This window comes from Lipotes vexillifer, unplaced genomic scaffold, assembly GCF_000442215.2.
Source record: "Lipotes vexillifer unplaced genomic scaffold, Lipotes_vexillifer_v1.1 scaffold194, whole genome shotgun sequence".
In the NCBI taxonomy this organism is placed as follows: Eukaryota; Metazoa; Chordata; class Mammalia; order Artiodactyla; family Lipotidae; genus Lipotes; species Lipotes vexillifer.
Genome location: NW_006771758.1, coordinates 1465670 through 1488874, shown reverse-complemented (window position 1 = coordinate 1488874; position 23205 = coordinate 1465670). Strand labels below are relative to the sequence as shown.

General features: G+C 36.3%; 1 protein-coding gene across 3 annotated transcripts in view; it reads right to left on the bottom strand.

The window, feature by feature from the left end:
* Positions 1–5887: 5887 nt before the first annotated feature.
* The window catches only part of CLINT1 (clathrin interactor 1), a 65808-nt gene continuing 48490 nt past the window's right edge, over positions 5888–23205 (bottom strand). For 2 of the 3 annotated variants that reach the window (XM_007447115.1, XM_007447117.1), the window contains exons 8-12: positions 22836–22905; positions 15277–15351; positions 11211–11503; positions 9355–9559; positions 5888–8148 (exon numbers count right to left, since the gene is read on the bottom strand). In XM_007447115.1, coding sequence (XP_007447177.1) covers positions 7802–8148; positions 9355–9559; positions 11211–11503; positions 15277–15351; positions 22836–22905 — 990 coding nt within the window. In that variant the 3' untranslated portion in view covers positions 5888–7801. The remainder of the gene's footprint in view (positions 8149–9354; positions 9560–11210; positions 11504–15276; positions 15352–22835; positions 22906–23205) is intronic. The other variant, XM_007447116.1, reaches the window with a different exon arrangement.

Below are 23205 nucleotides of genomic sequence, written 5' to 3'. Positions count from 1 at the left end.
GGTTTCTGAGGAACCTCCGTACTGTTTTCTACAGTGACTGCACCAACTTACATTCTCACCAATGGTTAGGAAGTTTCCCTTTTCTCCACACCCTCTCCAGCATTTGTTATTTGTAGACTTTTTAATAATGGCCATTATAACTGGTGTGAGGTGGTACCTCACTGTAGTTTTGATTTGCATTTCTCTAATAATTAGCGATGTTGAGCATCTTTTCTTGTGCCTGCTGGCCATCTGTATATCTTCTTTGGAGAAATGTCTATTTATGTCACCTGTCCATTTTTGGATTGGGTTGTTTGTTGTTGAGTTGTATGAACTATTTATATATTTTGGAAATTAAGCCTCTGTCGGTCGCATTGTTTGCAAATATTTTATCCCATTCTGTAAGTTGTCTTTTGGTTTTGTTTATGGTTTCCTTTCCTGTTCAAAAGCATGTAAGTTTGATTAGGTCCCATTTGTTTATTTTTGTTTTATTTCTATTGCCTTGGGAGGCTGACCTAAGAAAACATTGGTACCATTTATGTCAGAGAATGTTTTGCCTATGTTTTCTTCTAGGAGTTTTATGATGTCATGTAATATGTTTAAGTCTTTAAGCCATTTTGAGTTTATTTTTGTGTATGGTGAGAGTGTGCTCTCACTTCACTGATTTACAGGTAGCTGTCCAGGTTTCCCAACACCACTTGCTGAAGAGACTTTTTTCCCATTGACCCCTTTGTCAAAGATTAATTGACCATAGGTGTGTGTGTTTATCTCTGGGCTCTCTATTCTGTTCCATTGATCCATATGTCTGTTTTCATGCCAGTACCACACTGTTTTGATTACTGTAGCTTTGTAGTATTGTCTGAAGTCTGGGAGGGTTATGCTTCCTGATTTTTTCTTTTTTTTCAGGAATGCTTTGGCATTTGTGGGTCTTTTGTGGTTCCATATGAATTTTAGGACTATTTGTTTTAGTTCTGTGAAAAACGTCATGGGTAATTTGATAAGGATTGCATGAAATCTGTAGATTGCCCAAAGCACCTATTATTACCATGTCCTTGCTTATCTCCCCAGTCCCACTCCTTCTACATCAAGCTCTGGACACACCCTACTAAACTTCTGATGTTTCTTGTCCACTTGGGGTGTTCACATGTGTAGTTCACAGGGCTGGCTCCTTCTCATCATTCTTCAGATCTCTGCATGCATAAACACATGGAAGAACATGTGGGTGGTCGTCCTCTGGTTTAGTGGCTCATTTCCACATTGTAGTCTTGTTTCGTAGCTGGGAGTGTTTGGACTTTCTACACTTTTATCATGACTGTTTTGTAATTGTTTTACTAGATTTAAATTTTTGATGACGGAGAAGTGAAATATCATGAAAAAAATCTAGAATACTGGAACACAGTCTACTACCTAATATTTTAGAAAATACAGTCCAATAAAACTGGTTTATAAATTACCAGACACAAAAGATCAAATCTTCAACACTTCATTCATTAACAAAAGCTGATTCTGTGACTACTATATGCATGTTTCTAAAACAGAGCTCTTCTGATATGGGAGGGAATTCTGCCTAGGATTTCCTTCCTATTTCCATGATTAAAACTCTGCCAGGGGCTTCCCTGGTGGCACAGTGGTTGAGGGTCCGCCTGCCGATGCAGGGGACGCAGGTTCATGCCCCGGTCTGGGAAGATCCCACGTGCCGCGGAGCGGCTGGGCCCGTGAGCCATGGCCGCTGAGCCTGCACATCCGGAGCCTGTGCTCCGCAACGGGAGAGGCCACAACAGTGAGAGGCCCGCGTACAGTGAAAAAAAAAACAACTCTGCCAGGCATACTTACTGAAGGCTGACCATGGTGATCAGTTACTGGAAATCTGTTTTGGGGACCCTGCACAACCATCTTTGCAAAGCTACTTTTGGTTAATTTGTTTCTGACATGCCTGTTCTTTATTTATCAGAGGGAGTTCCATAGGTTATGACAATGAAGGGAGCTGATGTATATAAGGACAGAGCTAGCTACTGCCATTTCATGAAGAGGATGGAAATTTTGCTGGATTCCTCCTCTGTTAGGGATAAAATTTATCTAGGATTCATAAGGAACACTATGAATATGGATGCACTATTCCTATAGCCATATCCTTCTGTGAAGTATTTGACAGAGAACAGTGTACAAAGTTGCCAGGCCCCCTTGCAAATAACTCAGAGGCCTTCAGGTTTGACCCGTTTTACTCTCTCTTCTCAAAGGATAGAAAAGGAGGTTCAAAAGGTTTATAATTCACAAAGCACTCAACACCCAGTCTCTCAATCTAAGCTTTCCTAAAAAAACCTAAAATGGGTAAGAAACTTACTTCATAATTATAAAAAGCTAGTAAATATGCACTATGTATCAGAAGAAATAATGTTGAAAACTGAGCAAGAGCTCTGGTGTCACCAACTTTTAATATTCAGGGTCCAGAGAGCAAGTTCATGACAGGCATTTTGCTTGTGACTGAAGTGAAAGGCAAAACTAAATTTTTTGTACCTCAAGCAGATCACCTTATAAACAGAATAAATCAAGTAAATGGATACATAGTTACTAAGAAATACTTATCTGTTAATTCTCAACAGACAGGAGCAGTTACCCGTGGCCTGAGGACAACTGGGGAGCCCTGAGACCCATTCAGGGGACCTGCGAGGTTCCACCTTTTCCAACCACATATTTCTGAGGCTGGACTTTTTTCATGTATTTCCGCCAAAACAACATGGCACAGCAGATCGAATGCAGAAGCAGGTAAGAGAATCCAGCTGTATTCTATTAAGCCAGGTAATAAAGAGATTTTCAGAAATGTAAAACAATGCCACTCTTCTCACAGATTTTTATTTTGAAAAAGTTTTTAATAAAATGGTAATTTGGCAGGTGATGGGCTTGTTACTATAAAACCAATTAATATTTTTAAACTTTCTCAGCTTTTATTCCAAATTTTATTTCAAATTTTAAAGTTTCTCACCTTTTATATCAGTTAGTATTAACAGATATGACCCACATAAACAAAAGTTCTTTAGGGTCTTCATTAGTTGTTAATGGCATTAAGGGCGTCCTGAGGTCAAACTGTTCCATATACCAACTCTAAGCACTCTTATCTCAAATCGAAGAAATGTGCTTGGAGCATTTAAAGAACACAGATGGACAGTTAAGAAAAATCAAATGGAAATGTAGGGTTCCATAGTCCAGAACTCAGTTATTTAAAGTAATGACATTTATGATTTTTATTTTTTTGGCTGCACTGCGCAGCTTGCAGGATCTTAGTTCCCTGACCAGGGATTGAACCCCAGGCCATCGCAGTGAAAGCGCCGAGTCCTAACCACTGGACCTCCAAGGAATTCCTGACACTTGTTTTAAAGGGTAACAAATGAAAATTATGTTTGCCCATCAGGACTTTCAAATCCATTCAAAATCCCTGGGAAACTAAGCATCTGAATTGGCTGCATGCTGATTCTTCCCCCACTGGGGTAATCCAGTGCAGTGTGAAGGGGTGCTAGGAGCTACTTATTATGTCTGTGAGAGCAGTGCATTAGCAAGGCTGCCATTTTCATAGAAGGAAGACACATAACAATTAAGGTCATAATGAGTTAAAAGTAAACATAAAATCTTCTTTTAGGGACTTCCCTGGTGGTCCAGTGGTTGGGACTCTGTGCTTCCACTGCAGGGGGTTTGGGGTTTGATCCCTGGTTGGGGAACTAAGATCCTACAAGCAGCCAAAAAAAGAAAAAGAAAGAGAAAATAATCCTCTTTTATGTTTTTTTTTTTTTTTTATATCAGATTGCTTCTCTGGATATTAGAATAACAAGATCTTAGTCAAGAAAATTGCAAGAAGTCAATAGAAAAGTTGAGATCTCTACTGCTTCTAAAAGCTGAGAACATTCTGAGGGTTGTGTGGCAAGTCAAGAGCTCACTTTCATAGTTCTCTCCCTCACATCTGCACTAATGTGGTAAGTGTAAGTGACTCAGGACATTCACAAAGCAGTTCGCTTACAATTTGCTTGTCGGTTAAAAAAAGAAAGAATTAAATACAGGCAGATAGGAAAACCCTCAATTAGAAATCAGCTTAGTAACAGTCTCTCAGGCTTTATTTTTAAACTTTTTTTTTAAAATTTATTTTTGGCTGCATTGGGTCTTCGTTGCTGCGCGCAGGCTTTTTCTAGTTGTGGCGAGCAGGCGTTGCTCTTCATTGCGGTGTGGTGGCTTCTCTTGTGGAGCACGGGCTCTAGGCGTGCAGACTTCAGTAGTTGTGACATGTGAGCTCAGTATTTGTGCCTCGTGGGCTCTAGAGCACAGGCTCAGTAGTTGTGGCGCACGGGCTCTAGAGCGTAGGCTCAGTACTTGTGGTTCACGGGCTTAGTTGCTGTACAGCACGTGGGATCTTCCTGGACCAGGGCTTGAACCCGTGTCCCCTGCATTGGCAGGTGGATTCTTAACCACTGTGCAACCAGGGAAGTCCCTCTCAGGCTTTCTTAACTACACACTCCTTTTAGGAGTATGAGGTTTTGGGGTTTGCTATGCAGATTAAATGACGTGCATGTGAAACGGTTAGCACAGTGACTGGCACACAGGAAGTTCCTGATATGTAAGCACACTTGCATAAATAATAAAAATGAGAGGCAGAGAAACATTTACAGCATATATATGTCAGTGCTGCTGATCTCACTTATTTTAGTTATCCAACACTTCCAGATTTTAAGTTAATTTTAGAAAAAATGTATTAGGGCCCAGAAAAGTCAGATCACTTGATCAAGGTGTCACACAGACAGTGAGGGCTTGAAATGGGATTAGATCTGTCTGCTTCCAAGTCCATGCTCTTTCCACAATGCAGTGCCATCTCCCAGGAGAGCTGAAACACAAAGCCAGTTTATTTCAGAAATCTATTTACTGTAAGGTATGTTCTGTGCTTAGGACAGTTAGCTTTATTTTAAGTGTTTCAAAAATATTTGAGAAGAAAAAGGTATTAACCCTTCCCTCCAAATATAAGTAACTATAGGCCTCAACTTATTAGTGACTAGCTCCTAACCAACGGCATTATGGGTATCATTCAGGCATTTTATTTTATTTTTATTTATTTATTTATTTTTTTAACGGTACGCGGGCCTCTCACCACTGCGGCCTCTCCCGTTGCAGAGCACAGGCTCCAGACACGCAGGCCTGGCGGCCATGGCTCACAGGCCCAGCCGCTCCGCGGCATGTGGGATCCTCCCGGACCGGGGCACGAACCCGTGTCCCCTGCATCGGCAGGCGGACTCTCAACCACTGCGCCACCAGGGAAGCCCTGGGCAATTTAAACAAAAAAAGTAGACATCCCAAGTACTATACAAGAACAGTGTATCTATTTATGGTTCCTGAAGATCATATCAGAGAAGTAAAAAACATTTTAAGAGGGGAAAAAAATGAATCTGGAATGGCAGGGGAGATTCACACATTATATGTAAATTGCAAGAACAGTATCTAATTCCTTCTCTCCACAAAATAGTAGGCAAAATGAAAAACAGATACAACAGAGAAGCTATTGAAAAAGGAAAGAGGTACAGGATGGGCAAAAGGGAGCCCAACAGACTATTAAAGAAGAGTATTTTCTTGCCAGCTCCAAACTATTTTGGGGTATTTAGACCTTTCTTTAGGTATCACTTAATAACCCCTTCAGAGACAAGTCATTAAATTGAATGGAACCCCAATGAGGCAATTCTTGTTTTCTTCTTTCAAGGGCTCTGAAACAAAAAACACTGGTAAGACGGCAGACTGTATGTTGAGGTACAGTAATAACTAAGGTAGGGGTTCCCTTCTGTCTTCAGAATACAACATTGGAAGAAGGCATAGTAGTAAAGAAAATGCTTTAGAAATAAATGTTTTATTAGAAAGAAATTTTAAACACGAAAGTGTAGAAACAAAATATTTATTTCCTTTAAGAACCATACATATTTGAAAAGGTGATGCCATACCTCTCAATTTAAAGAAAAAATTCATTTAAGATTGCGGGTTTTAAATATCAGTGAAGATATTCTCCAAGCTGCCACCAGAGCCTGGCTTGATTGCTCTGAAGTAACAACACTTGAAAGCTCCTATTCTTTGAAACTAATTTAAACACATTGAATTGCTGAAAGATTAAAAACCACAGTCAGCTAATTACACTCTCTCTCATCTCTTATTCAGCAAATGAATCACTTTTCATTACCACTTAGCTGAAGTACATGAATTTCTGCCTAATTAGAAATGTTGTAGATGGAACATTAGCAAGAATGGAGCAGGTCAGGATATCTTTGCTGCTTCATTTTTAATTCGTAACAGCAGAGTCTGATAGGAAGGAATAGAGAAGTCATTAAATAATTTTAAATTATTTATAAAAATTACTTTGCCTAAATTATAATTATTTTTTCCCCAAACGGTCTCTAATGTCTAACATAATGAAAGAAAAAGCAGTTCAACATTGATTTTAATGAACATTTTAATGTTATGTATAACAGAACTATATTATGAATACAATGGAAACAAAGTTTTATCAATAAAAAAAATTTCAACACAAAGTGGGGAGGTAATAATTTGATGCCTATATTATAGTATTTATTTTAAAAAATATTCCCAGCTTAAGGGTGAAACAATTTTGCATTCCGAACTCTAGAATCATGATTTTCATGTGACCTTAATGCAGAATTACAGCAGGAAAACAATTTAATTAATTTCATTTATTTGCCATTAAATCAATAAAATCTTTGACTGCTACAGGTCTCCTTTAATAATATATATATTTAACTCCTCTCTATTGGAACCATATTTGCTAATGCCATATTATATACACTCAAAACCAAAACAATACTGTATAAAATCTAAAAGCCAACATTGTTGAGTTCTAACATTTATATTTAAGGTCTTAATGGATTTTTACCCTTTTCAAAAATTTTTTGAAGACACCAAAAAAAAAAATAAATATTTTTCTTTTTGACTGTTCCTATTACATGGTGGCTACAGGGATAAACACATAAGGAAGCCTTGCCAAGTTATCACTGCAAAGTGTAAATAATGACTGCTAAGAACAAATAAAAATACTGGAGGTTTTTTTTTTTTCTTTTCTTTTAAAGGAAACCATAGAGCAGTCCTGAAAAAAATATTTTTCCGAGTTCTGCACAGGATAATTATAGCAGAAGAAATGGGAAAAGTCCCATAGCTATCACCAATTGCTTAAAGAGGTTTTGTTACAATAAAAATTTGGATAGTATAATAGCAGTATTGCTGGAACATTAGCAAAAGTATATACATTCCAGTTACCTTTGATTTAGCCATAATCACATATGTATGCCTTTTTTGGACAAAAATATATATTTTTATAAAAAACTGATCATCCAACTTTAATGATTTCATATATGGACTCAAGAGTGGTAGTAAAAGGAACAGACCCAATTGTGACTGACAAGGCAATTCAGGGACAGAAAAATCAAGTTCTTCAGGAAAAGAAAAGTATAAAATTAGAGATTCAAACACATTTATTCAGCCCTATTCTAGTATTCCCACATATTATGATATTAAAATGGGCTCCTCAATCTATAAAGGCTTTCAGTGGTCTCACTGCCCCATTTGTGGTCTAGTCTCACTGGGAAAAATGATTCTGACTGCCTCATCTGAAGCGCCCTTGCCTGGCCATCTGAAATACTAGATATTTTGCTTTTATAAAACCACCTTTTTGGTTCTTAATGTAGGTTTATTTTAATTAATTGATGAAAGAAAGGGGAGTTGACTAGCATTTTCCATCCCAACATCACCTATCTGCACCACTAAAAATCCTTCATTCAATCTGCTCCTTTACAATCTCTTATTTGCTAAAGTTGGCGAAATTTGCAAAGGCATCTTGCTTGGGTTGCACAGTTCCAGAAGTCATGGCTAAGTTGGGCATGCCCATTCCCATTGTGCCTGTCAGGCCCATCCCAGCAGTTGACATCCCTATGTTCATGTTCATGCCCATCATGCTCTGGTTCATCACTGGACTATTTCCAAGAGGGGCCATTCCCATGGTGCCAGTCATCAAACTGGGCATGCTCATAGGCATGGGTCCCCCCATCAGAGGGTTAGTTTGGGGCCGGACAGGAAGCATGTTCGATGGAGAACTGAGGTTTACAGCTCCGAAACTTTGGGTCATCACATTCATAGGCTGTTGCATATCTAACAGAAGAGACAAAAGAACTTTATCACACTGAATTCTTAGATTCACAGAGCAGAAAAATAATACAATCTTCCTGACCATCAATACCTGTAAGCTCCAATAAAATTACTTTATAGTGATTTTTTTATAAGAGAAGTCAATTAACTTGTATTGTTTAGTCTTGAGAAATATTCAGTGGCTGTTAGCTCTGATTTCCCCAAGACGTAGAAACAGTAAGAGTGGGCTGGCAGAAAACATCAGGCCCTTAAAACCATTCCTATAAAATCTATTACTGAATCCGACCTAACAAGTTGTCAAGAGCTACTGTGTATCAAAAACCTTAAAAAGTTTATATCCTTTGACTCGCTCTATTTTTAGAACATTATATTAAGGGAAAAAATCACAAGTAAAAAGATTTATACAAAACCATGGAGTTATTTATAATAGGAAAAAAGCTGGAAACAAATGAAATAACCAACAATAGAGGAAATGCACACTAATATGATGGATAACTATAAAGATCCAAAAATCACGCTTTCTTTCTTTCTTCTTTTTTTTTTGCGGTACATGGGCCTCTCACTGTCGCGGCCTCTCCCGTTGCGGAGCACAGGCTCCGGACACGCAGGCTCAGCGGCCATGTCTCACGGGCCCAGCCGCTCCGCGGCATGTGGGATCTTCCCGGACCGGGGCATGAACCTGCGTCCCCTGCATTGGCAGGCGGACTCTCCACCACTGTGCCACCAGGGAAGCCCCGCGCTTTCTTTCTTTAAGAATATTCAACACAGAAAAAACAATAATGTTGAATATGAACTGCAAGAAACAAAATATAGACAGAATGATCTCAAGTATTAAAAATGTGGTTAGAAAAGATGGACTATGAAGAAATATGAATTAATGGTGATTATCCCTGGATTATGGAGTTCAGATGATTTTTGTTTCTTGACATATCTGCCTATATTAAAAATTTTTTCTCAACAAATACTTTTATTTCAGTGATCAGGCTCCCAAAACTCACCACCATACAATAAATGTTAACATGTCAATCAAGAGCAGAATACAAAGCAATTCAATGTGCCAGGAGGGATACCAGGTATTATGTGAAAAAAATCTTAAGTGAATACACAGTTGCTTTCAGTACAGTTTTATTTCATGGCTTGAAGTAGTCCTGGCATAAGGGCAAAGGATTACAAATACACAAAGAAATGGGATGTCTTGCAGTAACTTACTCTGTTGTTGAATCATTGTATTGAGTGATGGCTGCTGGGGTTTGGAAGGCTGCATACCAGGTAGTAAGTTGTCTAGGCTGATGTTTACGCTGGGGTCAGACCAAGTAGAGGGCAGGGTTTTGCTGACTGACTTCTGGACCATATCTGTATTCTGATTATAGAGAGGATTAGGCTTCTGCAGCACTGTGCTAACATTTTGCAAAGGCTGGAAAATAGAAAAATGCTCTAAAAATTAAGCATCTGCTCTATAAAGATTACCAGACGGCAATTTAATCATAGTAACTCCAAATATATACTAGACTTTGTAATAAACTCTTGAAACCAATAAGAACAACAAATGTTCTACATTAAGGTCTTCAATATCCTGAATCACCAGCTTCCCATAATATTCCTCTGAAGTCCAAATCATGTTTGGGGTGGGGAAAAAACTAACATATTTACACTAACAGTTATCCTCCCATCACCCCAAGTCTAGAAGCCATAATCCTGGGGCAACTATTAACTTCGGGTTAGTACAACTTTAATGAAATATACAAGTGGAAATTTATTCTTACAAAATGGAATTTGGGGTATGATTTCTCATGTTAAAAAAAAAAATCATCAAAACAGCAAATTATATTCCACATAACCTGACTGACATATCCCTGCTCCATGTATATTTCTATTGCCTAAAGCAAGCAACACTAGTGGAATTTGGTACAGTATGGACCAATACAGAAGAAAGGAGAAATTCAGGAAAAAGCAGCAGAGGTGCCTGGTAGTTACTACCAGAATAATTGTAACAAGGACAGAAAAAGGGAAATAAATACAAATAGGAAGAATAATTTAAAATGGACCAATGCAAAGACTCACAACATAGTTGCAATTAAGATTGAAAATTAGTAGATTGGCTTTATGCTTAGACCATATGAAAGAAACAGTGAACTGGCTTGAGTTTGTTCAGTTCAATTTAATTGTACTGGTATGGCTTTCATGTCCTTTTTCTTAATGTTAGGTCTAATATCTGTTATACAGATCAGTCACCTTTCTGCTTCTTTCTTCTCTTCCTTCATCCTAACACCCAAAATAGGAGATTCTACATATTAAAATGAATAATTAGCATCATAAACAAATATTCAGAATAGCCTGAGTCAAAAATAGCAAGTTCCTGATACAACTCAGACACATATATTCTGCACTTGTTTGAATTCTAAGCTAGTATTAGGTAACTTAGATTTAATTTTAAAAAGTGAATTTAAAAGTTCCTGTTTAGTTATTTTCCTTTATGAAAATAAGAGTTGAAAGAAGAGCCTATATAAACATTATATAATTTAGTGCAGGTCCAGAATAGGGAAGAACATTCATTATTTTAGAGAATAATTTTCTATATTAGCAATATATCTCTATTCCTTCTTCTTCTCTTGTTTTTAATGTCTTTAATTTTTTATTTTTAGGCCGTGCTGCAAGGCACACGGGATCTTGGTTCCCCAACCAGGAATTGAACCCACATGCCCTGCAGCGGAAACACAGTCTTAGCCACTGGGCCACCAGGGAACTCCTCTATTCCTTCTTCTTAAAAACAATTTTTTAAACTATTAAATTCCAATTTGTTTATTAGTTCAATAAATTTTCAACAAATGCCTCCTCTATGCAAGGCATCACACTTGGCTTTGCATGGACAGCAAGATGAGTGAGAAGGCCTTGTCCTGGAGAACCCATATGACTATTCCAGGGTAGGGACACAAGGTAAACGCAATGTACAAAAGTAATCTATGTATCACTTGCTTATTTTTCTGTTTTATGCTAATCTGCCATTAGATAGCTAGAGCATCTCAAAGATTATGAATCACAGTTTCCAAGGGAGGCAGACAACTTACCTGTGATCTTGACATGGGCAAACCCAGACCTACAGTATTAGTGCTCATCATAGAGAAATTCATACTCTGGGAAGATGTCATTGTTGCCTGCGATGAGCCCATAAGATCAAATAGGTCTGAAGAATTTGAGGCAGCTGGAGGTGGGCCTAAAGCTGGTTGTGAGCTACTGATAAGCTCTACAGCTGGCTGTGAGGCACTGCTGAAGAGCTCACCACTGGCAGCAACAGGGCCTGACGGGGCTTGGTTGAAGGCACTCCAGTCACCAAAGTCTCCATTCCCACTTGCTGCTGTTACTGAGAAAGAAAAAAGGGTAAGAAAGTTTCTGAAATGCACAGAACACATACGACAATCTTCCAACTGAAACAAATTAGAGCTGATCTGTGTCCATCCAGATTAACATCTGCAGGTACCATCTCCATCTGGACATTATTCTTATGAATATTCCACCAGTGTTAACAAGGTGGCAAAGAAAAAAACCTTCCACATATAAAGTAAAATCTGTCTCTTGGCATTGGCAGGTCTGAGGTGACACAAAGAAATTACAGAAACTAAAACTTTCCTTCAACCTAAGTTTGCATATCAAATAAGTTTCTAGCTAAACAAATATGAACTAGCCTGAGATCCCCCCAAAACAAGAAAAAAACCTCTAAACTGGTTAAACTCTGTTGGGAGATCCAGAATCCTCATGCAAGGAGTAACTCAGTAAAATCAGACAGTTCAACTCATTTTGTTCATTCATTATTTGGAAAGGTTCAAAGAGAAATCAGACTATGATTTATATCATCTCATGTAAATAAAACCCCAAATTCATTAAAAAGACAAACCCAAAAACTCAATAAAATTAAGATAGGATTACTAAATTTCTGTAAGAAGTTCTCACCCATTTGGCCATGCTTCCACTGACAACACAAAGGCTACAAAGAGCCATGATACATAACCTTAGTACACTGTTTACTTCAAATGGGACTGTTCAATCTATTTAAGTAAAAAGCGGGGTATAGTCTTAAGAGGGGAACTCATGCTAATATTTAAAAAAAGAAACAAAACTATCACTATGCTTCAAAGTATAATTATAACAAGTTTAAGATTTAATGCATAGAAAAGAGTTAATGCATTTAATAATATAAAAATTAATAGGTTAGGGCTTCCCGGGTGGCGCAATGGTTGGGAGTCTGCCTGCAGATGCCGGGGACGCGGGTTCGTGCCCTGGTCCGGGAAGATCCCACATGCCGTGGAGCGGCTGGGCCCCTGAGCCATGGCCGCTGAGCCTGCGTGTCCGGAGCCTGTGCTCTGCAACGGGAGAGGCCATGGCAGTGAGAGGCCCACGTACCGTGAAAAAAAAAAAATTAATAGGTTAATTAATAGACTGAAATATTTAAGAGAACGGATTTTGTATTTTACTGGCTGTGTGACCTTACTTAACCTTCTCTGCGCCTTTGTATTTTTATTTTATTTAAAGCAGAGCTTTTATTTATCTATGTGGCCACACCATGAGGCATGTGGGATCTTAGTTCCCCAACCAGGGATCGAACCCATGCCCCTGCAGTGGAAGCATGGAGTCTTACCCCACTGGACTGCCAGAGAAGTCCCCTGTGCCATACTTTTTTAAAAATCTAAGTTGCGAAGATTGAATAACTTAATATATAGTAAGTGCCATTTGAGGTTTATTGTTACTTTGGATTAATTGTGAAAAGACAGAGGAGAGGCAAAGCATCACACTTTCTTTCCTTTAGGTGTGCCATATAAAAGTATAAGTCAAGCTTCTATAAATTCTGCATACATAATACTAACTATTTGGAACACAATAAATATAAAGGCAAGTGATACTTGAAAAAAAATTTTTTTAAACTAGGCTATACTAAGTAAACAAACCTTGCTTTAAGAAAGGGACAAACATAAATATGAATTAATGGAAGTTAAAAAAAGCAAAGGTGAAGAAAGAGCTACATATAAACTGTCATCTGAAAGCGAACAGTATGTAGCTCAAGTTAATTTCTTTGCACGACATGTTCACTTACAACTAGGAAATACATTTTGTCTAGCCTAAAAGGTAACCACCCACTGTGATATTGTGTCTCATTATGATAAATATCAAGAGAAAAATAACATTAAGTCTTTAAAATTATATCTTCTATTTCCATTTTGTAATGTAAGCACCCTCAAAAGAGAAAATAATTCACTTAGAAACCCCAAGTTCTACCAACAATTTAATATAAGAACTGGGCTGATATTCATTACTTCTGGGTTTTGCTAAAATATGTCTTTGATCTTCTTTACAAAAAAGACTGAATTAAGAGTTTTACAATTAGTTCTATGTATTAAACAATTTAAACTAATTTAAGGAAGACTGCTGGATAAAGGTAAACTTTATGCTGATTTTCTATCTGCTTGATCTAGAAAACAGAATAGGAATGGAAACTGGGGCAAAATGTGTTGCCCCATCTGAAAACTTTATCTGAGATGATTAATCATGGGAGGAAGAGATTTCTAGTGAGGCATATATTGTTCAGCAATCATTAATCATTGTTGCAACAGTTTCAGCCCCTTGCGTAATGGTGATCAGGTTATGTTAATCACATTAAGATGAAGAGATGTTATCACTTAGCAACATTAACATATTTGAATTATTTGCATAGTAGGCAACTTTATATACATAAAAACTTTGAGAATTACACAGGCAGTCTGTAAAATTAGGGCAATGTTTATTTTCTACTTTGATTTGCCTAAAGCAAGGTATTAACCCTTACAAGGTATAACCACACTTCTAAAATGAAGCAGTTCATTACTCCACAATCCTGGTTTCTGGGAAATACTTGGAATTTACACAAGTGGTCCAAATAACCCAAATCACATTAAAACCTATGCGTCTTTCTTCCTAAATCCTCACTAACCTAGACAGTACTAAATATAAATTTTAATCCAATTAATGGGGATAGATAACTCTACTTGAAATGAATAATAAAACTAATTCAGTTAAATATTTCCTCCTTGCCTCACCTCATGTTTATGATTTTTATAGCTAAATTTTTTATATTATCTCTCAAACTTCAGACTGACCAAATTTTATGGAAAAAAACATTAGAACCAACCCCTTTACAACCTAAAAGACACTTAATAATGAACTCAGACCCTATTCTACACGTCTCTACAGACACTACTCTATCCTTATAAAGAATCATGACAAGTAGCATTATTCCCAATTTTAGAAAGATGGAGGCTCAGAGGCTTTCATAAAGTTAAACAGCTACCAAAGTATATGGCAGAGGTAGTAAGATAAAAATATTAATAATAAGGGGGAAAAATACAAGCCCTTCACCTCAGTCCATTATGTTTAAGCCTGTATTCTGCTTGGATGTTAGCTTTTTTTTTTTTTTTTTGCCATTTAAAAAAAATTGAGGGTGTTAATTGACACATAACATTATATTAGTTTCAGGTGGACAACATAATGATTTGATCTTTACAAATATTGTGAAATGATCACAACAAATCTAGAGTATTTTAAAATTTCTAATTTAACATGGAATGAGGAATTCTTTTTTGCCTGAGGTTCAACTGCTCACATTTAAGGATATGCCAAAATGAAGTTCAGTTATTTTTCATAGAAATTCTTTTAAGATATCTAAATTATAAAGAAATGAATTTTGGTAAGATGGTCTGCCCAACTCCAATGTCCCTGAATTTCATTCAAGAAAATCATATAAGCTAAACATAAACCATAATATTCTTGCTGCTAAAATGAGATTTATACTTATTCACACTCCCTCCGCACCTACTCCCCGCGCCCCCCGCCCCCCAAAATAAAACAAGAGTCACTTATGAGTGAGGGCAATTTTATTTAGGTGTACCTGAGTAGTCTGCAACCAGATTAATTCGTCTGGCACATTTAGGATACTGGCCCAATAAAGTACCTTTGTGAATAAATTCTTTGGGAATTGGGAATTATAAATACTACTACAAGTAGAAAATGGCCAGAAGAAGCAGATGGGGGTGGGGTGGTGAAGGGTTGTTTTGTTTTGGTAACATTTCCACTGTCCCTAGATTTCTGGCCAATCAAATCATATCGTACCTTGGGAAGGGAAATTGCTTGATGCAGCGGCTGAGCCAAAGTCAGCAAAGCCTCCAAATAAATCAGCTGATCCTCCTAGAAATTAAGTATGAGGGAAAAAACCTGTCAGAACCACAGCACAATTGATAGCACTTTTAGGAAGCCATTTTAGCACTGCACTCAAAAAATACCCAATACTAGAGCCCCAAGACCCATCATAACAGCTAGTTAGTTGATCCAGCTTTTCATGTCACCATGTTCCCTTTAAGCTACCACAGGACAGACTCTCTTACAGTATCCTTCAGTTCTATAACTAGTAATATAATAGATACTACAACTGTGGTTACGGTTACCCCTTACTTACATTTCACGAACATAATGTAGGCATGCAGTTTATCTGGCCAATTATGCTCTTTATAAGAATCTTCAATGGATGCTAAAACCTGGGTAAAATGTTGCTGGGTAATCAAATCATCACTCCACAGATTAATTACAAATAAAAAGAGATTAAGCTACTTTTACAGTGCAGAAATCAGATAGATACCACCTTAAACAAGTGCTCAAACTTAATGTCACTAATCATCAGACAAAATAGCACTCATGGGTCTTCTAATATAAAGGGACTAAAAAAGAAATCATCATCCAAATTCTTCCCAAAAATATTTAACCTGACTCCAATCATGAAGAATGAATCAGACAAATACAAATTGAGGGACATTCTGCAAAACAGCTCTCAAGACTCTTCAGAAAATGTCGTCATAAAAGAAAAAGACTAGGACCACTCCAGATTAAAGAAGCCTAAAGAAACATGGCAAGTAAATGAAATGGGTGATCCTTGACTGGACTCTGGATATTTAAGTAAGTGCTATACTGAAATGACGTAATTGAGACACCAGGGAAATGTGAATATGGTCTATTATACAACAGTACTGTTTTAATGTTAAATTCCCCAAGTATGATAATTATATTATGATTGTGAAGGAGAATGTCCTTGTTGTAAGGAGATATATGCTGAAGTATTTTAGGGGCAAAATGTCATGATGTTTGCAATTCTCTCAAACAGTGCACAATAAATAAACAAAACCAAAAAAGAACTAGAGAGAGACAAAGAAAATGTGACAAATTTTCTGCAGTTTGACTTTTTTTAAATAAAAGGGGGAAAAAAACCCAAAAAAACCCTTGAAGTTGATCTGCATAGTAATCAGTTTTAATAGCTACAGAAAGAAAAATGAATGCAATGATTTAGGTGGACTATTTTTTCCTATTGTTTACTTGCAAATATTTGCAAAATACTTGCATTTTTAATCCTTGAAAAAAAAAAAACAGTAGCTTTTTGCTACTTCCAGACTGGTGTTTTTAAAGGGGTGAGATTCAAATCATAAGGCTGCAGATCAATCTGCATGCATAACATCACATTCTCATACAAATTTTCATTTGTAAACACTAAATAGGTATGAATATTTACTTTTATCTATAATTTGAACAGTAACATTGTTAAATTTTATATTCCACTTCTCAATTCAGTTATCAATGAAACAGCAATAGTCAAAGGATCTAAAACCTTAAATAGTTGTCCTTAAAGATTTCACCTCTTAAGAGTCACAACCTTAGAAATTTAGAGCAGCAGTTCAATTATAGTGCTTTTACTGTTATGTGAACATTATATAGGTTACATCACAGCTGCTTCGCCTGCAGTGCTTAGAAACTAGCCAGGTGGGACTGGAACATCTGGGCTGCACTCAAATACCACCAGGGACAGCTTCCAACATCTGGTGCCATTTCTGAATTGTCTTATCGCTGCAAGACATTCTGTCCCATCTGCTACACTCAACTGGGTTAATTAAACTAGAACCATCTCCCCTTCTTAATAAATAGCCAGCAGTAATAAAAGGAACAAATCAGTTTCTGACACAGGTGAACTTGGTATTTCTTTTTTTTTTTTTTTTTGTTACGCGGGCCTCTCACTCTTGTGGCCTCTCCCGTTGCGGAGCACAGGCTCCGGACGTGCAGGCCCAGCGGCCATGGCTCACGGGCCCAGCCGCTCCGCGGCACGTGGGATCCTCCCAGACCGGGGCACGAACCCACGCCCACTGCATCAGCAGGCAGACTCTCAACCACTGCGCCACCAGGGAAGCCCGGTATTTCTTTTTAATGCACATTTACTGTAGTCAACTATCAGCAGGCCTAACAAATTCCTTACTCCTTCACCTCATTACAGATGCACATATTCACATATATACTCACTCACCATGAACTACCACCAAGGCCAAGCTTCTCTACTCCTAGCAACAACTACAGCTCATATGTCTGCTTTTGCTTTATCCAAAGGAAAATATCACAGTGATTTTTCTCTTCTTTAAAGGTACGTATGTCATAATAAATGTGACAATAGGTACAAAAGATCAATGAGCTATATTTTTTAACTATATAAACAAGCATATGTATTAATAAAATCTAGCAGGGAAATCAATGCTGTGAACAGTTGCTGCTTAATATTCATAAGTATGTCTTCTGTAATATTCCTTCATGTTAAAAATATTGATCAAAGTATACTGTTAGGTAACAGAATGATAGTTCATGTTTTATTATAACATTAAGGGATTTGAAAATAGGGGATTATTTTCATTTTTTTTATCCAAGCAGTGAATAAACATCAATATTTAATTTATTATGCCAAATGAGTTCGGAATTTTCAAATCTTATCCAGTCTGGGCTACAAAGAAAATTCATGCTGTGGAGTATAGCACTGAATACTGTGAATCACATCTTCAAACTGGGTGACATATTTTATTTTTGTCCTATCCTGAATTTAACATTTCAAATAATTATCTATTTTGTTATTCTATTGCTCTACCTTCTAACACCTAAGCTAAAATTATACTATGTTCATAACTTGTCTATAGCAAATATTATTCTTTCCATCCACACTACAGGGAGTTTAATTTCAAACATGACTAATTTAAGAACACTGGAGGTAAAAGAGTAGAAACACACACATAAGAATTTAACAAATAGAAGCCACCTTTCCTTGAAAAGGATTTAATTTTTCTCCATCTTCTGAAGTGCCACAGATTATATACTTCTACTGTGTTTTACATAATGTGATTCTCAACTTTGGAAACTATCTCAGAAATTAAAAACCTCTTATTTCATTTAGGAAAAGTTTCTCCCTCCTAGGAGGGACTATCCAAACCTATATGCATGATGTTACTCATACCAATGCCTTAAATTTAACAGACATTTTCTATACTTAAGCATTTTTCCCAGGTAACTTCTATCTAAGGGAATTTAAAAAAGAGTCTACCAAAAATTGCTGCATGTGGAAGACTGCTAAATTTCACAATAAGAGCTATCCTTCAAGATTCCCACATGAGAGGTGTCATTATAAATGAACCATTTCCATCTGCCTTTTCAGGGAAGCAAGGAGGTTATTTACAATCACCAGCTGGGAACATGTATTTTCCAAAGCAACATTGCGAACAGGAAAAATATAGCTAACTAGACAGTGCTTCAACTATAAATGGAAGTATTCTTTAACGAAGAATTTAATCTAGATTACGTTATGAAAACTTTTGCATGAGGAGTTCTAATAATACAAAATTACAAGAAATGACAAAAAATTGTAAATATATGATGAAGAACAAAAATCGATAAGGATAAACAACCCCAATTATAAACAAAAGGACAAAGGACATGAATAGACAAGTTACAACTAGCAATATAAAAGCATGAAAAGTTTCAAAGTCAGTCATCAAACACATGCAAAATAGAATGAGATATTATTTTCTCCTTACCAAAATGGAAGATTTTGAAAGATGCTACTTCACTACTTTATAACAGAGAGAAGTTTGGAAACAAATCAAAACCTAATGTCCAAAAAATAAGAGGCTGACTGGTCAAGTAAATTACAGCATATTTACACAATGTTAAGATTATAAAGCAATTAAAAGGTCTGTAAAATACCAACTATAATAAGGAAATGGTCATGAGATTTTAGATGAAAAAGAGTTTACAAAAAAATATAATAACAATAAAATCTTTATCTAGAAGCCTGAAAAAGATTTGCAACATAATAAATGCTTAATTTACAATGCTTGGTGACAGTTTATCTATCTCTTGTAAAAATAAAATACAGTGTGTGTGGGCCAAAAAAAAAAAAAAAAAAAAAAAAAATACAGTGTGTGTGTGAGTTGTGAAAAATAAATAAATAAATAAATGCTTAAATAAATATATTGACTGATTATATAGAAAATGTTTAAAGAAAGACTTCACCAAAATTATTAATAGTTTATGCACCTAAGTTACAGTGAATTTACTTTTTTTCCATAAAATTTCTAAAATGAGCACACACTACTTTTAATTAGGGAAACAGAATATGGTAAAACATTTTATTCTTAGTAAACTTAGGTTAAACTAGAGACAAGGCCCATGAAAATTCTGATACGTAAGCTGGGTTGTAATAACCAGTAACTTGGCTATAACAAGGTGGTTCACATCCATGTAAATATCCTCAACTAACTTTAGTGATAACGGAGTACAGGGCAACAGGTTCAAATGTAAATATAATGAACATTTTGGATTTTATACACGTTAATCGTAAAAGATATTTTTTAGCAACCAAAAAATCAAAAGATATTGCAAGCCTTGTAAAGTCTTTATATTTTCTCTTCAACCTCATTCATTGTACTAGAAACAACTTATGTAGTAGTATGTTAATCAAGACCTAAATTCCTTAATTACAAAAGGGACAAAAGGAGACAACGAAAACTCTGAAGATGAGATATACTAAAAATGAAATGGAATGGTTCTTGGCATTATATTTGTAACTGGCTTATTTTCTAAATACATTATTATTCATTTAAAAAATGTTTACTTAGAAACATACTATGTATAAATGTCACCAAAATATCATTTGAGTACAGATTTTAAAAGAACATCACCAGACTGGGACATTTATCATCAGAGTCTCAAGAAAATCTTGGATGAATGGGTTTCACATGTGTACTTTTAAACTTGGTTGATATTCCACAATGATTTTACCACATATACTTCTGAAGATGCTAACAAAATGGATGAAATAACACATAAAAGAAGAAAATCTGAGCATTTTCTTCAAGGAGACTTTTATCTGGTGAATGGTACAGAAGCCGTATCTGCTTAGGTTTACAGTTCACATCCATATTACTTGCATGACAGCAGTATTATAAATATAGGCACATATGGTAAATGACACCCAAATGGCATACCAAATAGCAATGCTAATATGGTAGATTCTTAGACTTTCTTACATGTAGGTGCTAAAGATTTAACATCCAATTTTTTTTCCACTACTGAATTCAATTTAAAATATATTACTACTAAAATATTTAAATAGAAATTCATAGTAATGAAATTCATCTTACTGATTGGAGGGGATTCTACACAAAGTGGTTAAACAAACTGTTTCAAATAGGAGCGAACTTTAAAAAATAATTATGGGGACTTCCCTGGTGGCGCAGTGGTTAAGAATTCTGCCCACGCAGGGGACACGGGTTCGAGCCCTGGTCCGGGAGGATCCCACATGCCGCGGAGCAACTAAGCCCATGTGCCACAACTACTGAGCCTGCACTCTAGAGCCCACGAGCCACAACTACTGAGCCCTGTGCCACAACTACTGAGCCCTGTGCCACAACTACTAAAGCCTGCACGTCCAGAGTCTGTGTGCTCCACAACAAGAGAAGCCACCTTAACGAGAACGCAACGAGAAGCCTGCACACCTCAACAAAGAGCAGCCCCCGCTCGTGGCAACAAGAGAAAGCCCGCGCACAGCAACGAAGACCCAACGCAGCCAAAAAATAATAATAATAATAATTTAAAAAAAAGAGTGACCGTAATAATAAACAGTGAACAATTAAAAAAAAATTATGTCAACCCATTTTCGGTTGGTTTTTAGAAATTATTAAGATAAAAACATTAAGGCAAGAAATATTCCAAATTTCATTCAGACTTTGTCTCAATTACTGTATTAATATTAATTGCTACTTCTATTTAATTAGCCAATCTACTGCTTGCACTGGAGAAGAAAAACCACTCAGGTTTCTTGCCAAGCAAAGGAAGCATGCTGGTATTTAATAATTCTCTCTGTTCAAAGCAATCTGGCTAACACCAAGGAAAAAAGTTAGATTCACTCATCTGACCTTCCTAGTTAATTCTTCTCTGATTGCTCCATTAAAAATTTTCACAGACACATGAAAAGGGCTCTTTAATATTTCATACCAGGAAATCCAAAATAGTTGATATTCTGTGACACTAAGTCTGTATTATATGACTACATGCTAACTACCAGTTAATACTACTATGAAAATCTTCAGTGTACAAAAAGACAGCACATAAATTGTTAAACAACTAATGTAGTTGTTTGCAAACTTGGGCATGACAGTTCAATAGAGTTTAAGGAATAATTTTACGAACAGTTACATTTACAGAAAAAAGGGAGTGGGAACTGAAGAATCTCAGAAATTGGATTGAACCAGACACCCTAGTAAGTTCACACCTAGTCTAAGAATTAATTTTATGATAGTAGGCAAGGACAGGGAGAAAATAATAGGAGACTTTAAATTAATCATATGTACTAAACTATCAGTGAGAAGTAATTTTCATCATAAACGCTAATGTAAATTTTAAAACAATTCAGTTTTGAAAAATTATTACACACAACTAGAAACAACAGATTTACTTTGACATTATTTCTATGCCAATCTCGCCAGTTACATTTTAATGTGAAATGAACTTTAAACATAAGTTTTATTTCTTAAGCTGTTTTGACTTGTAGTACAGTTTATTACGACTCCATAATCATCAAATGCAACCTAAAATAATCAATTTTCTTGAAAACAATTTATAGGGAATTACTCAAAAAAAATCTAGCACATACTGGACATCAAACTGAAGAAATCATTAATCTTCTCTGTGAGAAAATCTTGGTAAATGGACTATTCTTTTGCTGCAGCCCTCTTTAAAATATGTCACACTTTCACAGAATGCCCCTTTCCTCCAAAGCACTCTGTATGTTTGTAACTAGGTAACTATTTGTGACTCTTTGATTAATGATTACTTCCTCTACTTGACCTTACCGTGAGGGCAAGAACTGTTTTACTAAGCATTATATTGCAAGCACCCAGGCCAATGTCTGGTTCGATAAATGTTTAGTGAATAAATGAATGAAAAGTTTAAATGAACTCTAGGCGTGGGTAGTTTGACAGCCAGAATTAAGATTTATGGAAAGACAGTGAAATGGGCAGAGCAGTCCATTTTGCTTATAGAAAAAGCAAAGGGACCCCAAATACTCAGTGCTAAAGAAATTGAGAGAGATTACTGAATTACCAGTCAAATATTTAAGTGCTCACCTTCCTTATTTAAGGCAATTAAACACTTCCTCCCAAATAATGCTCAAAGTGAATTAATTTCACATTAAAAATAAATCTAATGCAAAAAGATCTTTTTTTAAAATTTTCATTCCATCTTTTATTTGCCATTAAAAAAAATTACTCTGAAACCAAGAATACTATTGATAAAAAGAAAAAGCCAATGTGGAAGCTTACCTGTTGATTGGCTGGTGCCATCAAACAGATCAACAAGGTCACCAGGTGACTTGCTGCTAGGCACTGAAGTCTGAAAACACACACAGAGCTAAATAAGCTTAGAAAACATATTTCTTTAAAAAAATCTACTCTACTCATCTTTAATTCCCAACTGAGACACAAATACCTGCAATTATCTTAATAAAGGTAGATTTCCTTTTCTGAAAAAAGAGAAGTGACCTTGAATCCTTATGGAGAGATAGTATTTTTAAAGTAATTCTATGCCTACTATTGTAAAAGTCCCTAACATCCACACTCCTCTTTGCCCTAACTCACTTCTTTTCGGAGATCAGACAAGATTAGGCATGTCCACTACTCCTGGGTTACTTTC